Raw genomic sequence first — 22,415 nt, 5'->3', positions numbered from 1 at the left:
AATCGTTTGAGTCAAAGATTCAATGACCCATTCATAAACAACAGCCTCATTCCTGAACGAATCAGCCGTTTCAACGAATCGTTTGAGTCAAAGATTCAATGACTCATTCATAAACAACAGCCTCATTCCTGAACGAATCAGCCGTTTGAACGAATTGTTTGAGTCAAAGATTCAATGACCCATTCATAAACAACAGCCTCATTCCTGAACGAATCAGCCGTTTGAAAGAATCGTTTGAGTCAAAGATTCAATGACTCATTCATAAACAACAGCCTCATTCCTGAACGAATCAGCCGTTTCAACGAATCGTTTGAGTCAAAGATTCAATGACTCATTCATAAACAACAGCCTCATTCCTGAACGAATCAGCCGTTTGAAAGAATCGTTTGAGTCAAAGATTCAATGACCCATTCATAAACAACAGCCTCATTCCTGAACGAATCAGCCGTTTCAACGAATCGTTTGAGTCAAAGATTCAATGACCCATTCATAAACAACAGCCTCATTCCTGAACGAATCAGCCGTTTCAACGAATCGTTTGAGTCAAAGATTCAATGACTCATTCATAAACAACAGCCTCATTCCTGAACGAATCAGCCGTTTCAACGAATCATTTGAGTCAAAGATTCAATGACTCATTCATAAACAACAGCCTCATTCCTGAACGAATCAGCCGTTTGAAAGAATCGTTTGAGTCAAAGATTCAATGACCCATTCATAAACAACAGCCTCATTCCTGAACGAATCAGCCGTTTCAACGAATCGTTTGAGTCAAAGATTCAATGACTCATTCATAAACAACAGCCTCATTCCTGAACGAATCAGCCGTTTGAACGAATTGTTTGAGTCAAAGATTCAATGACCCATTCATAAACAACAGCCTCATTCCTGAACGAATCAGCCGTTTGAAAGAATCGTTTGAGTCAAAGATTCAATGACCCATTCATAAACAACAGCCTCATTCCTGAACGAATCAGCCGTTTGAAAGAATCGTTTGAGTCAAAGATTCAATGACTCATTCATAAACAACAGCCTCATTCCTGAACGAATCAGCCGTTTGAAAGAATCGTTTGAGTCAAAGATTCAATGACCCATTCATAAACAACAGCCTCATTCCTGAACGAATCAGCCGTTTCAACGAATCGTTTGAGTCAAAGATTCAATGACTCATTCATAAACAACAGCCTCATTCCTGAACGAATCAGCCGTTTGAACGAATCGTTGAGTCAAAGATTCAATGACTCATTCATAAACAACTGCCACATTCCTGAACGAATCAGCCGTTTGAACGAATCGTTTGAGGCAAAGATTCAATGACTCATTCATAAACAACAGCCTCATTCCTGAACGAATCAGCCGTTTGAAAGAATCGTTTGAGTCAAAGATTCAATGACCCATTCATAAACAACAGCCTCATTCCTGAACGAATCAGCCGTTTCAACGAATCGTTTGAGTCAAAGATTCAATGACTCATTCATAAACAACTGCCACATTCCTGAACGAATCAGCCGTTTGAACGAATCGTTTGAGTCAAAGATTCAATGACTCATTCATAAATAACTGCCTCATTCCTGAACGAATCAGCCATTTGAAAGAATAGTTTGAGTCAAAGATTCAATGACTCATTCATAAACAACAGCCTCATTCCTGAACGAATCAGCCATTTGAAAGAATAGTTTGAGTCAAAGATTCAATGACCCATTCATAAACAACTGCCACATTCCTGAACGAATCAGCCGTTTCAACGAATCGTTTGAGTCAAAGATTCAATGACTCATTCATAAACAACAGCCTCATTCCTGAACGAATCAGCCGTTTGAACAAATCGTTGAGTCAAAGATTCAATGACTCATTCATAAACAACTGCCACATTCCTGAACGAATCAGCCGTTTGAACGAATCGTTTGAGTCAAAGATTCAATGACTCATTCATAAACAACTGCCTCATTCCTGAACGAATCAGCCATTTGAACAAATCGTTTGAGTCAAAGATTCAATGACTCATTCATAAACAACAGCCTCATTCCTGAACGAATCAGCCGTTTGAAAGAATCGTTTGAGTCAAAGATTCAATGACCCATTCATAAACAACAGCCTCATTCCTGAACGAATCAGCCGTTTCAACGAATCGTTTGAGTCAAAGATTCAATGACTCATTCATAAACAACAGCCTCATTCCTGAACGAATCAGCCGTTTGAACGAATCGTTGAGTCAAAGATTCAATGACTCATTCATAAACAACTGCCACATTCCTGAACGAATCAGCCGTTTGAACGAATCGTTTGAGTCAAAGATTCAATGACTCATTCATAAATAACTGCCTCATTCCTGAACGAATCAGCCATTTGAACAAATCGTTTGAGTCAAAGATTCAATGACTCATTCATAAATAACTGCCTCATTCCTGAACGAATCAGCCATTTGAACAAATCGTTTGAGTCAAAGATTCAATGACCCATTCATTAACAACTACCTCATTCCTGAATGAATCAGCCGTTTGAATGAATCGTTTGAATAAATGACTCAATGACTCATTCATAAACAACAGCCTCAATCCTGAACGAATCAGCCAATTGAACGAATCGCTTTAGTCAAATATTCAATGACTCATTCATAAACAACTGCCTCATTCCTGAACGAATCAGCCGTTTGAACGAATCGTTTGAATAAATGACTCAATGACTCGCTCATTAAGACGGTCACCTGCCGCCACCACCTTTCGGTGTTTAAAAGTATAATTCTTTCCAACATTTCTTATTTGTATATTCAAAAAATATTTCAAACATTATTTAACGTTGTTATTTTTCAGAGTAAATTACTTAATTTTATAGGTAACAGCCTTATGGTGTCTTATTATTCTAATTTAATTTATTGATCAAATTTAAGAATTTAAAATGAAAGATGAAGCATATATTTAAAACGATTAGGGGAGAAAATGCCCGTTATAAAGGTTAAATATAATAAGTATGCAGATTTAAAGCTGAGTGAACACTGATGAGAATATTGCTTCAGAATAAGAAAATCATATTTTCTCCTGGACAAGCGAATGACAGATTTACGTGTCCAAATGTCGAGCCCTGAATAGAATTACGTATTAAAAGTAACATCTGCACAATTTAAAGTCTTAATAGTCCTAAAACAGGCTTCTCTTTATGCTATTATTGTTATTTATATAATTCATATTTTTTTCTTGTGATTGTGGGGTGAAATATGGCATGTTTTTGTGGGATTCAGCCACTATAGCGCTTACTTCCAGCGTACGATGCTCTGATGAGCTCACACTTATATGTTTATTCAATCTAAAATTTATTATTTTAAACAAAAAAATGGTTTGAATGAATAATTCAACAACTCACTCAAATTAATACTCGACTTGTTTCATTGATGAATCAGCATTTTTGAACGAATCTCTTGAATGATTGATACAGTTTTTACAGTCACTTGTCGCCACCTACTGGTGTAACGATGTAATGACACAATCTTTATTTGAAGCATCGAGTTACTTTCAAATAAGGGATGATCTATTTCAGTCGATTCTGTAGACATCAGTGTTTACATCTGAACTACAAACATGTATCCCAGTCCTTCTGCACTTCTGCCAATGCAGATCCGAATGTTCCCGTGTGATTCGGGCGGATCGTTGTCATTGAGGAATGAGATCACGGCGGGTGTCTGAAGTGAGATCGTGATCTTCTAACGATTAATCGTGCAGCTGATGTCCATAAAGAGAAGTCATTGATGTGCATTAGCGTCCCATCCGGCAAGCTTTATACATCCCGCATCTTCCCAGAAGCACTTCAACAACAAACACCTGATTTTCCTGCTTTACAACAGCGCTGGCATTACCCGGAGACTATTAATCATCTATTTTAGGAATGTCCCGAGACCTGAATATTTCGGAAGGAACTCAGTAATTACTTACAAAAGAAAAGCTACGATTCCTGTTAACTTTGAAGAAGTTGATGTTGTGCCAAAATGTTTTTCATCTGATGGCGATAAAAATCTTTCGTTTACATTTGATTTAATGATTATACTTGCCCGTAACGACAGTCAAATGGAATGAAAAAATGCCACATTTTGAACAATTTAAAATTCATATTAAAATACATTTAGAAACAATATCCAAATGTAAAAACAAGTTTCTGTAAAATGCCTTTCTTTTCTTTCTTTTTTCTCTTTCTTTCTCTTTCTTTCTTTCTTTCTTCATCTTTCACAACCAGACACAGGAAAAGTTTCTTTCCCCAGGCCATCTACCTCATGAACACTTAAATGTTCCGCTACTGTGGAACAAACATGTGCAATACTTCCCTCAGACATTTCATTATAGCACCTTATAACTTTATATATATTTATAATTTATAATCTTTTTATTTTTATTTTATTTTATTTTTTTCTATTTTTTATTTATACCTATGTTACTTGTCTTGTCACTTTATATTGTATGTGTACTGGAAGCTACTGTCACCAAGACAAATTCCTCGTATGCGCAAGCATACTTGGCAATAAAGCTCTTTCTGATTCTGATTCTGATTCTGATTTTTTGCCCTTTTGTTTCCCACTGACATGTATGATTATATGTACTCTTGTATATAAATTATGTTTTGTTCTTATTAAAATGCAACAACAACAAAATAATACTAATAATAAATAAATAAGCCGTCCAGCCCTAAACACCTCATCTTGTGATTGCTGACAAAGGCCTCATTTACTTCATTCATGCAATTGGGAAAATCCTTGTATTTGCGGCTTGTGCTGCACAAAAGGCCCATTCAGAGACGAGACGTCTGGACATGTTAAATATTTAGGTGTAATTGCGCATGCAGACTCTATAAGCGGCGTGCTGGTTTTGGCTCGCATGTAAAACAAGTAACGGATAAACAGTGATATTCATAAGACAGCAGTTCAGCAGTCGTGACAGGCCAGCTATTTATAACTCTGAGGATAGTAAGGAAAAGTTCCTCTTCACATGCAAAAGAAAACAGTTACGAGCTCTTCGCCATCAAACAAACAGATCTGGAATAACTACAGCTAAACCTGGAGGATTGCAGCACAAGACCTGATACATGGGTTTAAGAGCATTAAACTCTTACTAAAACATACTTTAAATGTTTGAACATCTTCAACGAGAAAAAGTGAATGACCGATTTACTAGTCCAAAGGAGAAGGACAAGCACATGAAAAGGCTTAATGTCGAGCTTATATATATATATAATGACATCAGAAAACTCAAAAACTCAAAAATTAATGAAAAAATGTTTTTTAGATAATTTATACAATTATAAAAATTACAAAAATGTATACAAATTTATAATTTATAAAAATGTATAATTTTTTTTATAAATGTATAAATTAAAAATTAAACCAACGTTTGGGTTTGTCAGTATTTGACCCAAACATGGGTTGAAAAACAACCCAACATTTTTCCAACATCCAGTTTCTTCTCTGACACTTAAGCTGACCGGTAGCCTATCTTATCTAGTAACCCGTCTCTAATAACTTTACTATTGTTTATTCAGAGGAGCTAATTTGCCTAAACCTCAACTCACCCTGATCTACCACAAGTTTACATAATCATTTCCATAGAGTGCAATAACAGGTGAGATTTCTATGAAAACCACAGAGTCAGGAGATCATAGTTGAGAAGGACAGCAGTTAGTCGTAGTAAACAACACTTATATATATATATCTGATGGTCACGGTTGTGCACGATGGATCAGGCGTATAACAGCATCTCTGCTTGATATCTGATCGATCCAGTGTGAGATTACACTCAAAAACATTACGCAACAATCTCTAGTATTAAAGGGATAGTTCACACAAAAGTGAAGTTCATTCTGTCAACGTTTACTCACTCAGAAGAAGAGAGAAATACATACATGTTTGGAACAACTTGAGGGTGAGAAAATTATGACAAAAGTTTCACTTTTGGGTGAATTAACCCTTTAATCAAGGCACCTTTTGGCCCATTTATTTACATGATTTTACATTTGGGGAGAGAGAGAGAGAGAAGGAGAGAGAGAAGGAGAGAGAGAAGGAGAGAGAGAAGGAGAGAGAGAGAGAGAGAGAGAGAATGAGAGAGAGAAGGAGAGAGAGAAGGAGAGAGAGAAGGAGAGAGAGAGACAGAGAGAGAGAGACAGAGAGAGACTACTAACTTTATATAGTATGCTGAGGTAAAAATTCATTGTTTTTTTATTTATAACATGAGTTACGTACCAAAACAAATACATGGAAGCCGTTTTGCTGAATATTATCACAATTGCACTTTACCTTGATTTCATAGTTCAATAAACAAGTATTTAATATTAAGTTACTTACATTTTAGACGGAATATTGACGGTTCTTGTTCTGTTTCACCACCGAAAATAGTTCCAAACTAAGATTAACCGCAGACCGAATCGGTTGAATGAATGATTCAATGAGCCAACAATGATTCAGAGTGACTCGCTCCCACTTATGGAGTTTAGTTTCATGTAAAAGTATAATTTAAAAAAATTTCCCAACATTTCTTGCTTGTATATTCATAAATCTCATAACATTATATATTGCAGTTTTAACAGCCCTAGAGTGTCTTATTATAATTGAATTTATCGATCAAATGTCAGACTTTGACATGAAAGATAACAACGACTAACTTACATAAACCAATTGGCCTTTATAAAGGTAAATAACGCCCTGGGGTAAATATAAAAAATATGCAGATTAAAGTATGTAAATGCTGATAAGCACACTGATGAAAATATTCCTTCAGAAGAAATTGTTTACACCGCCCAAAATTTTATTAATTTTTTCCGGAAAGTAACTTTTTTTAGGAGAAGAACAAGCACATAATTTGATTATAACATATATAATGATATCAGAAAAATCAAGCACTCTAAAAAAATGTTGGGTTGTTAAACCGATGTTTGGGTCAAATATGGACTAACCCAACCGTTGGGTTTACATTTTTAAATTTGAACACTTAAACCAACCGTTGGGTTTAAACTGTCATTTTTAACAAAAAGTTACCCAACGGTTGGGTTAGTCCATATTTGACCCAAACATGGGTTGAAAGTAAAACATCCCAAAAATTTTCCAACATCCAATTTATTCTCTGACAGTTATGCTGACAGTTATGTTTTCTAATAACCCGTCTAAACAACCAATATAGGGATATGCCCTCTGTAAACCGCTGTCAATCAACCCATCAATCAATAACACTGATCAATACAGCATTAGAAACTAAAAACTCTGAGTGGAAACCTAAAGGTTGTGGGTTCGAACGCCATTAGCGTTCATTCATAAACTATCATCAATAATCCCCACAGTTTACCTCAGGTTACTGCAGCGGGACGAGTATTACATGTCCTACTGTGGAAGAAGCATCAGTTAAATTAGTTATTAGTAAGAAAACAGCGACTTACATCTTCAAACAGCGATCCAACGTTGGCAGTCACCAGCAGTATTCCCGCGCCCTGCGCTGTCAGCTTCCCCGCCATCGTTAATTAGCTCGACCCGAACTAATGAGCTAATTTGAGCAGTTTCTGGAAGGAGCAGTGTTGTGGTGGTGGAGGCGAGTAGCGGTTCGTCGGGGTAAACTCTGCGGGTTCGAGTCTGGATCAGCTGGGCTCGTTCATACTCGTGCGCTTCTTCTAACGTTACGCGAGATCGGTCCGGACTCAAACGCGTCAGGCTTTATTTCTTCCCCGCCTCGGCCATGATCTGAAGATTTCCCCGGTTTAATCCGACGCGAACACCGGTCTGTGGAGGAGCGTGTTTCGCTGTCGTTCGGTTCTCCCTCCGTGCGCGCATTGCTCGCGTTTGTTTGAGGGACACACACACACACACACACACACACATATACAAACACACACGCCGCTGCTGGAGTGAGTCCCTGCGCTGCCTGACGTCACTGAGCCAATGGAAAAACGCGTCCCTTAAAGGGGCAACGCGCGATGCTGTGTGACCAGGCGGGGGTTTAAAGAGCAACACAGCGGTGCCCCTTTAAGAGACGCGGTGTTCCCTTGGGCTGCTGGTTGCTGATATATGTATAGTTTAAAAGTAGACGTATATATTATGTATAAAAGTTAGTTTGGGGTCACTGTGACTTTTTAAATATATTTTTAATCAGCAAGGATGACATCATTAATTTTTTTTTATTTTTTTATAACTGTACAGAAATGTATAATGTTATAATCTATCTATCTATCTATCTATCTATCTATCTATCTATCTATCTATCTATCTATCTATCTATCTCTCTCTCTATCTATCTATCTATCTATCTATCTATTGTCTATCTATCTGTCTATCTATCTATCTATCTATCTCTCTCTCTATCTATCTATCTATCTATCGATCTATTGTCTATCTATCTATCTATCTATTGTCTATCTATCTATCTATCTATTGTCTATCTATCTATCTATCTATCTATCTATCTATTGTCTATCTATCTATCTATCTATTGTCTATCTATCTATCTATCTATCTATCTATTGTCTATCTATCGATGTATTGTCTATCTATCTATCTATCTATCTATCTATCTATTGTCTATCTATCTATCTATCTATCTATCTATTGTATATCTATCTATCTATCTTTTGTCTATCTATCTATCTATCTATTGTCTGTCTATCTATCTATCTCTCTCTCTATCTCTCTATTGTTTGTCTATCTATCTATCTGTCTGTCTATCTATCTATCTATCTCTCTCTCTCTCTATCTATCTATCTATCTATTGTCTATCTATCTATCTATCTATTGTCTGTCTATCTATCTATCTATCTATCTATCTATTGATCTATTGTCTATCTATCTATCTATTGTCTATCTATCTATCTCTCTCTATCTCTCTATTGTCTATCTATCTGTCTATCTATCTATCTATCTCTCTCTCTATCTATCTATCTATCTATCTATCTATTGTCTATCTATCTATCTATCTATTGTCTGTCTGTCTATCTATCTATCTATCTATCTATTGTCTATCTATCTATCTATTATCTATCTATTGTCTGTCTGTCTGTCTGTCTGTCTATATATTGTCTATCTATTGTCTATCTATCTATTATCTATCTATTGTCTGTCTATTGTCTGTCTGTCTATCTATCTATTGTCTATCTATCTATTATCTATTTCTAGGCCTATCTATTGTCTATCTATCTATTATCTATATCTATCTATTGTCTGTCTATTGTCTGTCTGTCTGTCTGTCTGTCTGTCTATCTGTCTATCTGTCTATTGTCTATTGTCTATTGTCTATCTATCTATTATCTATATCTATCTATTGTCTGTCTGTCTGTCTGTCTGTCTGTCTGTCTGTCTGTCTATCCATCATCTATCTATCTATCTATCTATCTCTCTATCTATTGTCTATCTATCTATTATATATATCTAGGCCTATCTATTGTCTGTCTATCTATCTATCTATTGGCTGTCTATTTTCTGTCTGTCTGTCTGTCTGTCTGTCTGTCTGTCTGTCTGTCTGTCTGTCTGTCTGTCTATCTATCCATCATCTATCTATCTATCTATCTATCTATCTATCTATTGTCTGTCTATTTTCTGTCTGTCTATCTATCTATATATCTATCCATCATCTATCTATATATCTATCCATCATCTATCTATCTATTGTCTGTCTGTCTGTCTGTCTGTCTATCTATCTATCTATCCATCATCTATCTATCTATCCATCATCTATCTATCTATCTATCTATTGTCTGTCTGTCTGTCTGTCTGTCTGTCTGTCTGTCTATCTATCATCTATCATCTATCTATCTATCTATCTATTGTCTGTCTATTGTCTGTCTGTCTGTCTGTCTGTCTGTCTGTCTGTCTATCTATCTGTCTATCTATCTGTCTATCTATCTATCTATCTATCTATCCATCATCTATCTATCTATCTATTGTCTGTCTATTGTCTGTCTGTCTGTCTGTCTGTCTGTCTGTCTATCTATCTATCTATCTATCCATCATCTATCTATCTATCCATCATCTATCTATCTATCTATTGTCTGTCTGTCTGTCTGTCTGTCTGTCTGTCTGTCTGTCTGTCTGTCTATCTATCTATCTATCTATCTATCATCTATCTATCTATCTATCTATTGTCTGTCTATTGTCTGTCTGTCTATCTATCTGTCTATCTATCTCTCTATCTCTCTATCTATCCATCATCTATCTATTTATCTATTGTCTGTCTGTCTGTCTGTCTATCTATCTATCATCTATCTATTGTCTGTCTATTGTCTGTCTGTCTGTCTGTCTGTCTGTCTGTCTATCTATCTGTCTATCTATCTCTCTATCTGTCCATCATCTATCTATCTATCACTGCACTGTAATTGCAGGATGGCATTTGTAAATGTGTGAATTAGACTTGAGGATGTTCTGTTACTATAGTAAAGAGAGTAGTTTACATAAATCTGCTGTATCTTCTGCCGAATCCCTGGAAAGGCTTGTTGTAAATAATCGTGAAGTGAAGCATATAAGCGAATGCCTTTGAATGGTGTAGTTTAATCTAAAGTAACAGGTTTTCAATTGTGCATTAAGTATTACATCAGTCCAGGTGTGTATATATACTGTATTATATGTGTGTGTGATGATTGTGTTCATCGTGTGGCTCATTCTGTCGAGGAAAGAGGGAAATTATCACCGCCACAACTTATTCAAAAAGTCCACAGCTGTGACTGGCAGCGCATGAGCTGTGTGTGTGTGTGTGTGTGTGTGTGTGTGTGTGTGTGTGTGTGTGTGTGTGTGTGTGTGTGTGTGTGTGTGTGTGTGTGTGTGTGTGTGTGTGTGTGTGTGAGTGTGAGAGGGAGAGAGAGAGAGAGAGAGTGTGTGTGTGTGTGTGTGTGTGTGTGTGTGTGTGTGTGTGTGTGTGTGTGTGTGTGTGTGTGTGTGTGTGTGAGTGTGAGAGGGAGAGAGAGAGAGAGAGAGTGTGTGTGTGTGTGTGTGTGTGTGTGTGTGTGTGTGTGTGTGTGTGTGTGTGTGTGTGTGTGTGTGTGTGTGTGTGTGTGTGTGTGTGTGTGTGTGTGTGTGTGTGTGAGTGTGAGAGGGAGAGAGAGAGAGAGAGAGAGAGAGAGTGTGTGTGTGTGTGTGTGTGTGTGTGTGTGAGAGAGAGAGAGAGAGAGTGTGTGTGTGTTTGTGTGTGTGTGTGTGAGAGAGAGAGAGAGAGAGAGAGAGAGAGTGTGTGTGTGGGGGGGGGGGGGTGGTTTGAAAATGTAAAAATTAAGAAAGTTTTCTGTGAAGTTTTCTTGTTTTAATCATAAACTCACTTTATTTTGATACATTTCTCACTCAATATCTTCAGTGATTTTGCTTCTTCTCCAGTAAATGTGTCTTGATCTAAGAATGTTTATATATTAGTGCTGGAAAACGAGACAGAAACACTGAGGAAGAAGAAGATTTTTTGCAGTTTTGCATTAACTAACTAATGGGACGTTATTTATGGATGACATTACACTTGTTGTTTTTTCACACTAGATTGGCTTGATTCTCTTTCGCCAGCTCCAGTACAGACAGAGTTAAATATGTAGATGATCCATTGCTGAAAACAAAGCAGGAGAATCAATTACATTCAAATGAATGCAGTGGCTTTGAACTTCAGCCTGTTCTTGTGTGTGTGTGTGAATTACATCAGTGCTCAGGGATGTAAAGTAGACACTCCTCTCAGAATGAGTCTCAATGGAGTTTCTGCTGATTATTGCAGAATCAGGATCCTAATGCAGAACATCTGACTGGACACCATCCCACTCACTACAGGACTACACTGTGTAAAGACTACATGCCAGATAAACACACATGGACATGGAACACTGTGTAAATCATTTTATTATAAGTAGTTCAGATTAAGAGAACACAAATATTAGACCACAGAATCACCATATTGCAAACAAAAGAGATTTTCATCAGTATTTTTGTCAATATATATATTAGTTATTTTTGACCTATTTAAAACATTTTAAAAAAAGTAATAATTTGTTACTTCATCGGAATGGTTCGAAACTTGGTAAAGGTTTTGGCACTTGCTATGTGAACACACACACACACACACACACACACACACACACACACACACACACACACACACACAATTAGGGACAGAGAAAAGTTAAATGGTCCTGAAGCAAGTTTCCTCTAGTGGAAGCGTTTGGTACTGCAGCCGAACACACTCTCACTGAAAGATCATTTTTTAAGATATCAACCTCAAATTTGGAGCATAACTTGTTTAGATGTATTGCTTTGATTGTCTGACATTTTTAGAGTAAAACATGTTTTAGGAAATATATATTTCATATTTCAAATTTTAAATGGTATTTTCCACAATAATTAACGTAAACTTCTATTACTTTTAGTTTAAATTTTTTTACAACTTTTTTCACTTCAGCAATAGCTAATCTGCCAAGTGTCATCTTTAAAAAGAGACCAAACTTCAGTCTGTGAGCCAAAGATTCAAGATTTACCACAGATTAAGTTTGAAACTTCATTTTCAGCTCAATGCTAAAAAAGTGATTAACAGGCAAGAAATGGAACGATTCTATAGTATAATTTAGTACCATAAAATCCCCTAAAAATACAAAAATATTGCATAAAACATTATCAAACTATAATATAGTACAGATTCTTAAGATATTAAGTCTTGTAATCTGACAAATTAATCAAAATTAAGTGGGAAAAAAATCAGTCAATTAATAACTTATTTATATTTAGTTTTTTTCTCCTGTGAGGGTGTCTAAGAGTGTGTAGTCATGCCTTCATAGGCTTGGTAAATGTTTTTATATATGTATATAAATAAATAAAAGTTGAAAGTTGAAAACAGTTATACATTGCACAAATCTTCTCAGATTTTTTGGCCTTTCATGCCTTCATTTGAAAGGCTTAGTAAATGTTTTTATGTTTTAATTATAACTGTGAAGCACTTTGGCCAACAACGTTGCTATTAAATGTGCTATATAAATAAATAAAAGTGGAAAGCAATGTTGCATTGCACGCAGCTTCTCTGGTGAACTTTTGTCGTCACGATCACAGAGCAGAACCAAACACACGTGAGTCAGTGGAAATGTAACTAAAACACAGTCGGTTGAGGGGTTTGTCTCTGTTTACACACTGATAACATTCCCAGGTAACGTGTTCATCCACTGTAAATACTACACTGCCACCAGAGCAGGATATCCCAGAGAGAAACACACAGAGGGAGGGAGTCAGATAATAGAGAAAGAGTTTATTTTAGCCTGCCTAGTGTGTGTGTGTGAAAACACAGCGAGAGGGGAGAGAGGAACTGCGCATGCGCGCGCTCGTCCGCTCCGCGTTCATTGGCCCAGAGCCGGCTCAGGCCACGCCCACAACTGCGTGAGTAATGGAAAAACTGATGTAGGAATTCCAGTCTGGGAGGAAAAAATGTGAACTTTCACCCTTCTCGCAGGGCCGATCATATTTAACCGGCCAAAAATAGAAAAACCTGGAAATCAGCAGCAAGTGTTTTCTCGCTCTGATTCAGCCCTTCTGAAACCATAATAAACACTTTCACTTGCAGCTCTGAGTCACAACTGGGGGAACGTGGGAAGAGGCTTTTCAGTCACATGTTCTCTGCACTTCTTCCTCACTGTTTCTTCCTCAGTGTTTCTGTCCTGTTTTCCAGAACAAATATAAACATTCTTAAATCAAGATACATTTACTGGAGAAGAAGCAAAAAGACTGAAGATATTAAGTTTTGTTTAATGAAAAATGCATAAAAATGAAGTGAGTTTGTGCTTAAAACAAGAACAAATATCTGCCATTGGAGTCAGAAAGACGATGTTAAGACTAGACATGACGAATAAGAGGAAGAGGGAAACATTAAGATTATGAAGATTTCTTTAAAATAATTGGTAACACTTTACAATAAGATTCATTAGATAACATTAGTTAATGTCACCTGAGCTGAAGTCACCGAGGTAGTCAAGAAGCTCCTCATTTCAAGGCACCGGGGGTGGATGAGATCTGCCCTGAGTACCTCGAGTCTCTGGGTGTTGTGGGGCTGTCTTGGCTGACTCGCCTCTGCAACATCGCGTGGCGGTCGGGGACAATACCTTTGGACTGGCAGACCGGGGTGGTGGTCCCTCTTTTTAAAGCTACACTGTGTGATATTTTCCCCCATCTAGCGGTGAAATTGTATATGACTACCCAGTGAATATTAGTTTCTGTTCCTTTAAATTTCGCGGGCGTTTTAACTCCTACGGTGGCCGTATTATTCCAAGATTAACATGGCTTCCAGTTCGACTTCGTCCAATTGCGCCTTTAAAACTATCACCTGTGATCCGTCGCAGCACAGATTTATGTTACAAGGTAAACAATACTTTTTCACCATTGACGCGAGGAAAAGTAACGCAAGTTATACTAGAGGTCGTTCTGGCGTTATGCACAGCCATGCTATGGTTAGACAAGCAACTATAAAACTTCGAATTTACACAAATAGGCTGAATGACCTGTCGAGAAGAAAGCAGGCAACCTCAGCGTCCGTTTTAAAATCTTTGCTCCTCATGAGCTCTTTCCATCTGGGAAAAGTTACTCCAGTATTGACTTTGGTCTTGCTGATTTGCCTGTCGCGTTGACGTTTTAATTCTCTCTTTCGCTTCCTTGGCGACTCTTCTACATGTCCTCGAGAACTGGCGTGATCCTCCATCAGCAATCTTTCAAATCTGCCGGCAGTCGTGAGTAATCTCCCCCTCGCATTCGTCTCTGAGTGTAAAGCGCGAAAGGCGAAGCTTGAATTTACAGGTATGTCCCTCTTTGGCTAATGTAGTTTCAAGATGGAGGGGCAACATGGCGACCGGCATTCGAACCCCTCACCCGTATGTACTTTCAGTGGCAGATTATAAACTTACGAGAATACTTCATTACTTGAAAGAAGTAAATATACATTAATGAGCACATATATTTTTGAAAGAACTAAGTGTTTTTTGCTAAGAATAAACAAAAAAAATCAAACAGTGTAGCTTTAAGAAGGGGGGCCGGAGGGTGTGTTCCAACTACAGGGGGATCACACTTCTCAGCCTCCCTGGGAAAGTCTATGCCAGGGTACTGGAGAGGAGAACACGGCCGATAGTGGAACCTCGGATTCAGGAGGAACAGTGCGGTTTTCGTCCCGGTCGTGGAACACTGGACCAGCTCTATACCCTCTCCAGGGTGCTGGAGGGTTCATGGGAGTTTGCCCAACCAATCCACATGTGCTTTGTGGATTTGGAGAAGACACTCGACTGTGTCCCTCGCGGCGACCTGTGGAGGGTGCTTCGGGAGTATGGGGTCCGGGGTCCTTTGCTAAGGGCTGTCTGGTCCCTGTACAACCGGAGCAAGAGCTTGGTTCGCATTGCCTGCAGTAAGTCAGACTTGTTCCCGGTGCATGTTGGACTCCGGCAGGGCTGCCCTTTGTCGCCGGTTCTGTTCATAATTTTTATGGACAGAATTCCTAGGCGCAGCCAGGGGCCGGAGGGTGTCAGGTTTGGGGACCACATGATCTCATCTCTGCTCTTTGCGGATGATGTTGTCTTGCTGGCCCCTTCAGACCAGGACCTCCAGCATGCACTGGGACGGTTTGCAGTCGAGTGTGAAGCGGCTGGGATGAGAATCAGCACCTCCAAATCCAAGGCCATGGTTCTCAGTCGGAAAAGGGTGGTTTGTCCGCTTCAGGTTGGTGGAGAGTTCCTGCCTCAAGTGGAGGAGTTCAAGTATCTGGGTGTCTTGTTCACGAGTGAGGGAAGGATGGAACGGGAGATTGACAGACGGATCGGTGCAGCTTCTGCAGTAATGCGGTCGCTGTACCGGTCTGTCGTGGTGAAGAAGGAGCTGAGCCGCAAGGTGAAGCTCTCGATTTTCCGGTCAATCTACGTTCCTACTCTCAACTATGGTCATGAGCTGTGGGTCATGAACGAAAGGACAAGATCCCGGATACAGGCGGCCGAAGTGAGCTTTCTCCGCAGGGTGGCCGGGCGATCTTTTAGAGATAGGGTGAGGAGCTCGGTCACTCGGGAAGAGCTCAGAGTAGAGCCGCTGCTCCTCCACATCGAGAGGGTCAGCTGAGGTGGCTCGGGCATCTGTTCCGGATGCCTCCTGGTCACCTTCCTGGGATGGTGTTCCGGGCATGTCCCACCGGGAGGAGACCCCGAGGAAGGCCTAGGACACCCTGGAGGGACTATGTCTCCCGGCTGGCCTGGGAACGCCTTGGTGTCCCCCTGGAAGAGCTGGAGGAAGTGTCCAGGGAGAGGGAGGTCTGGGCATCTCTGCTTAGACTGCTGCCCCCGCGACCCGGCCCCGGATAAGCGGAAGAAGATGGATGGATGGATGGATGGATGGATGGATGGATGAATAGTTAATGTATTAACTCATGAACTAACAATGAACAAACATTTGTTATAGTATTTATTAATCTTTGTTAATGTTAGTTAATAATAATCCAGCTGTTCATTGTTTGTTCATGTTAGTTCACAGTGCATTAACTAATGTTAACAAATACAACCTTTGATTTTAATAACGTATTAGTAAATGTTGAAATTAATATTAACTAAGATTAATAAATGCTGAAGAATATTGTTAATTTTTAGTTCATATTAACTATAAGGTAGTTGTAACGCGGAGTCAGTGTCGTGAGGATCCATATGCAGCTTTATTAAAGCAGAATGCAAATCAAACAGGCAGAGTTCAATCACGGGCTTTAAACACAATGAAGATAAGGCAGAATCAAAGTCAGAGTTCAGGCTGAAGATCAGGGCAGGCGGCAAACACACAGGATAATCAAATGTCAAGGCAGATGGAATCAGAATAGGCAGGCAGCAAAGAATCAGAGTCCAGTAACCAGTCCAGGTCATACACGGGAAATCACACACAGAATAAACGCTCAGAAATGTTTGCATGGCAAGACAAGACTTCGCAATGAGGAAGCTGGGAGAACAGTTTAAATAGTTCAGAGTCAATGGAAAACACCTGTGAGTCAAATCAGCCACAGGTACGGGGTATATGGGAAATGAAGTCCAAAGAGTTAGTACTCAGGTGACGGTGACCTCTGGTGGTGAGCGGAGGGAGCCACAGAGGCTGAATTCGTGACAGAGCCCCTCCCCTGTGAGCGGCTCCTGACGCGAGGAGGCAAACGACGCCGGGGTCTTCCTCGAGGTCTTGGGGCAGGTTTGTCCGGGTGGTCTCTGTGGAAATCAGTAGTGAGTGAAGGATCTAGAACATCATCAGCATTGATCCAGGACCTCTCCTCTGGACCGTATCCCTCCCAGTCCACGAGGTACTGGAGGAACCTGCCCCGACGACGAGAATCCAGGATTTCATGGACCCGGTAAGCTTCCTGGCCGTCGATGATGATGGGAGGAGCTCTCTGGTCACCAGCCTCATCTAGGACCTCCTCTCCTCTCGGACCACCAGCGGGCTTGAGCAAGGAGACATGAAAAGTGGGTGAGATACGGTAATGGGCAGGTAAGGCTAATCTAAATGAAACTGGAGTGATTTGTCTAATGATTTTGAAAGGACCCACGTACCTGGGACTGAGTTTCTTGCAGGGTAACCGGAGCCGTATGTCACGAGTGGACAACCAAACCCATTGCCCTGGTTGATAATCGGGATTGGTTCGCCGATGACGATTGGCCTGATCTCTGGTGCGATGAACTGCTCTTTGTAGATGGACATGAGCATTGTTCCACGTCTCCTCACTGCGTTGTAACCATGAGTTAATCGCAGGTAAGTCCGAGGGTTCTCCAGACCACGGAAACAATGGGGGTTGGAAGCCTAGGATGCATTGGAAGGGGGTGAGACCTGTAGATGGCTTGCGGAGTGAATTTTGAGCATACTCGGCCCATAGCAGATAGCGACTCCAGTCGGACTGATTCTTCTGGCAATATGAGCGAAGGAAGCGGGTGAGTTCTTGATTTAATCTTTCCACTTGACCGTTGGCTTGAGGATGGTATCCGGAGGTTAGGCTGACATTAATGTTCAGTAGCTGACAGAAAGCGGACCAGACTCGGGAGGTGAACTGCGGACCCCGATCAGAGACTACATCCTCCGGTAGACCATAGAATCTAAATACATTATTGCAGAGAACTTCAGCAGTTTCCAGGGCAGTGGGGAGTTTGGGAAGAGGTATCAGCCTGCAGGCTTTAGAGAAACGATCAATTACCGTGAGAATGGTAGTGTGGCCCTGAGAGGGTGGTAGGTCAGTCACGAAGTCAATGGCGATGTGTGACCATGGTCTTTGTGGGATGGGTAATGGATGAAGAAGGCCGGCAGGTAATTGACGCGGAGATTTGGAGGTATTGCAGACGGTGCAATTCTGAATGAACGTGATGGTGTCAGTTCGTATAGAAGACCACCAGAACTTATTGTTGAGGAGTTGTATTGTAGCCGTTATACCTGGATGACCGGAACTAGGGTTATTGTGTACCATTTGTATTACTCTCTGTCTTAGAGCCTGTGGAACGTACGTGAGGTTCGGTGGGGTTTCAGCCGGTGGTGGCTCGATGACCTGGGCTTCTGCGATTTCGGTTAGTATGTCCCACTGCACAGGTGCGAGAATGATAGTGGATGGAATGATGGGTTCTTGATCTGGGGATAGGAGGTCCGACTCATGAAGTCGAGAGAGAGCATCCGCCTTGGTATTTTGAGAGCCTGGACGATAAGTAACTCTGAAATCGAATCTGGTGAAAAAGAGTGACCATCTGGCTTGTCGATGATTAAGTCGTTTGGCTGATTTCAGATACTCTAGGTTACGATGTTCAGTGAGAACAGTGAACGGATGTTTAGCCCCCTCCAGCCAGTGACGCCACTCCTCGAATGCTGCCTTCATTGCGAGAAGTTCGCGGTTGCCAACGTCATAATTCTGCTCGGTAGAGTTCAATTTGCGGGAGAAGAACGCACAGGGGAAAAGTTTGGGAGGTTCACCCTGGCGTTGTGAAAGCACTGCCCCAATGCCTGTGCTGGAAGCATCTACTTCCACTATGAATTCACGTTCGGGATCGGGATGGTGCAGGATGGGAGCGGTCGTGAATTTCTCTCTTAGTGAACGGAACGCTGCTATAGCTGCTGAAGACCAGGTTAGACGTTGGGTTCCCTTTTTGATCATGGATGTCATAGGGGCAGCGATACTGCTGAAGTTACGGATGAACCGCCGATAGAAATTGGCAAATCCTAAGAAGCGTTGTAGTTCCTTGAGAGTGGTAGGTTGGGACCAGTGAACTACCGCCTGTACCTTCCTCTCGTCCATGGCGACCCCTCCAGAGCTAATCACATACCCGAGAAAGGAGATGGTCTCTTGGTGGAACTCGCACTTCTCTGCCTTGGCGTACAGTTGGTGTTGAATGAGACGTTTCAGGACTGCTCTGACGTGTTGAACATGCTCCTCATAAGTTTTGGAGTAAATCAGGATGTCATCAATGTAAACAATTACCCTTTGGTTCAGCATGTCTCTGAAAACGTCGTTAATGAAAGCCTGAAACACGGAAGGACTATTGGACAGGCCGAACGGCATAACAAGATATTCGTAGTGCCCCGTCGTGGTAGAGAATGCTGTCTTCCACTCATCCCCTTCACGAATGCGAATGAGATTATAGGCACAACGAAGGTCCAGTTTGGTGAAATATCTTGCTTGTCTGAGTTGTTCGAGAGCAGCAGGGACGAGTGGTAGAGGATAACGGAACTTGGTTGTGATGTCATTGAGAGATCGATAGTTGATACAGGGACGAAGACCTCCATCTTTCTTCTTGACGAAGAAGAAGCCTGCTGATGCGGGTGACGTGGAGGGACGGATGAAACCTTTGGCGAGTTCCTCCTGAATGTAAGATCTCATAGCCTCTGCTTCAGGTTGTGACAGCGGAAAGACTCTGCCCTTGGGAGGTTGTGATCCTGGGAGGAGATCTATGGCACAGTCACTGGCTCGGTGAGGAGGTAAGTGTGATGCTTTCACCTTGCTGAACGCCTCGGCTAGATCCTGATAGACACTGGGAAGTGTATCTGTTAAAGAAGTCTCGCTCCTCTTCTTGACGGGCATATTGTGAAGACAGTTGTGAAGACAGAAGTCTGACCATTGAGTGATTTGTTTCTTAGTCCATGAGATAGAGGGGTTGTGCAGCTCCAGCCATGGAAGACCGAGGATGATGGGATTTTGTGGTGATTGAAAGACAAACAGACGGATGGTTTCAGTGTGGAGGACTCCGGTGCTCAACTGCAGATCTTCAGTGGTGAATTTGATACAACCGGAGCCCAGAGGTCGGCCATCTAGCGCTGCGACTGCCAAGTGAGAGTCATAGGGAACAAGGGAAATCTTATTATTTTTCACGAAAGACATATCGATGAAGTTTCCGGCAGCACCCGAGTCAATCAATGCTACTGTCTCAACGACCCTCCCATTTACCTCCAGAGTGACTGCAATCTCTAAACTAGTAGTGGATTTAGGAATTGAACTCACCACAGTGGGATTGCGAGGTGGACGAGTGGGACAGGTTGCTCTTAGATGTCCCGGTAATCCGCAGTACAAACATAAGCTCTGTCGAATGCGTCTCTCTCTCTCCTCCTCGCTGATGCGCGTTAAGCCAATTTGCATAGGTTCTACGTCTGAGTTAACTGTTGAAAGTGTCATGGGAGAAGTGGGCAGACGGTTGGTGCGACGAGATCGAAGGAGATTGTCGATCTTGATGGACAGCTCGATGAATTGCTCCAGTGATTTTCCCTCGTCGCGACAGGCAAGTTCAGACTGCAACTCCATAGACAAGCCTTTACGGTAGTGGAGCTTGAGAGGATCGTCTGGCCACCCCGTCTGAGCTGCGAGAGTGCGAAATGATAGAGCATAATCCGCCGCCGAACCCCTTCCTTGCTGGAGAGATAGCAATTGCTCACCCACTTCCTTTCCTCCAACGGAGTGCTCAAACACCTCTTTGAAGCGTTGAATAAATGCTCTAAATGAAGGGAAGGTTGGTCTATCCTCACTCCATACTGCAGTAGCCCAATCCAACGCTCTCCCTGTGAGAAGCGAACACACGAATGCGATGCGGTTCTCGTCTGCAGGGTACAACATGGGTTGTTGATTGACAAACATAGAACATTGGAGTAAGAATCCCTTACATCTGTCTGGAGATCCATCAAATTTCTCTGGGAAGGCGAGACGAGGGCTGGAGGTGTTGGGAATAGCAGGTGCCTGAGGTGGAGTGGGGGGTGGAGCAGGATCGCTGGGTACTTGGAGACGAAGTGTTTGTAATGCCTCTACCAGTTCCTCAGTAATCGAGGTTAATCGGTTGAGCTGCTGCTGGTGTGTGGCCAGGACCGATGCTTGAGCAGTGACCTCGGTGGTGAAGTGGTAGAATGCTGCTGGATCGAGATCTGGCGAAGTCTTCTGTAACGCGGAGTCAGTGTCGTGAGGATCCATATGCAGCTTTATTAAAGCAGAATGCAAATCAAACAGGCAGAGTTCAATCACGGGCTTTAAACACAATGAAGATAAGGCAGAATCAAAGTCAGAGTTCAGGCTGAAGATCAGGGCAGGCGGCAAACACACAGGATAATCAAATGTCAAGGCAGATGGAATCAGAATAGGCAGGCAGCAAAGAATCAGAGTCCAGTAACCAGTCCAGGTCATACACGGGAAATCACACACAGAATAAACGCTCAGAAATGTTTGCATGGCAAGACAAGACTTCACAATGAGGAAGCTGGGAGAACAGTTTAAATAGTTCAGAGTCAATGGAAAACACCTGTGAGTCAAATCAGCCACAGGTACGGGGTATATGGGAAATGAAGTCCAAAGAGTTAGTACTCAGGTGACGGTGACCTCTGGTGGTGAGCGGAGGGAGCCACAGAGGCTGAATTCGTGACAGTAGTTAACCAATTTTAACTAATAAACCATATTGTAAAGTTTTACTGAATAATTACACTGATCAATCATTCACAATAAGATCAATAAAAACATAATATAATAGATGCCACTGGTCACTCAACACCACTGTTCACCTCACTGCAAAAAATAAATACATAATTAAAATATAATAAAATTTTTGTCTTGTTTTCCAGTATAAATGTCATTCTTAACTATAGTTTACATTTGAGGAACAGAGTAACTTTGGTCCCTCTAGTGGTTAAAACACAAAACTGCATGTATTTTGTGGAAGAACATTGTTGTGGTTCGGCTCTGAGCGGATGAATATGATTATCAAACTGCTCATAAAACATTCATGCTATTCTTCAGATAACCTTTTTAGATGTAAACCAGTTTAGATGTAAAGGATCTCAAGCTGACAGACATTACTGTAGTTTTACCCATTAATAAACACAATACTTTCTTGAGAACAAACTCCAGCACATCAACTATAATGACATGATCTTCACGATAGATAATGCTTTACAGTGAACTCTGTTAGAGAGACACATATGAGCAGTGTTGGGGAAAGTAATGCATTACAATATTGCGTTACTCCCTTAAAAA

The 22,415-nt window shown here is 41.0% G+C and overlaps 1 protein-coding gene across 1 annotated transcript in view; it reads right to left on the bottom strand.

Moving 5' to 3' along the window:
- inpp5a (inositol polyphosphate-5-phosphatase A) overlaps window positions 1–7,880 on the bottom strand; it is an 81,238-nt gene extending 73,358 nt beyond the window's left edge. The window contains exon 1 of the mRNA XM_082154358.1: window positions 7,402–7,880. Coding sequence (XP_082010484.1) covers window positions 7,402–7,476 — 75 coding nt within the window. The 5' untranslated portion in view covers window positions 7,477–7,880. The remainder of the gene's footprint in view (window positions 1–7,401) is intronic.
- Window positions 7,881–22,415: the final 14,535 nt, after the last annotated feature.

This window comes from Leuciscus leuciscus, assembly GCF_965113295.1.
Source record: "Leuciscus leuciscus genome assembly, chromosome: 22".
Classification (NCBI taxonomy): domain Eukaryota; kingdom Metazoa; phylum Chordata; class Actinopteri; order Cypriniformes; family Leuciscidae; genus Leuciscus; species Leuciscus leuciscus.
Note: the sequence above shows the minus strand (reverse complement) of the source record. Positions and strands in the feature narration are given on the sequence as shown.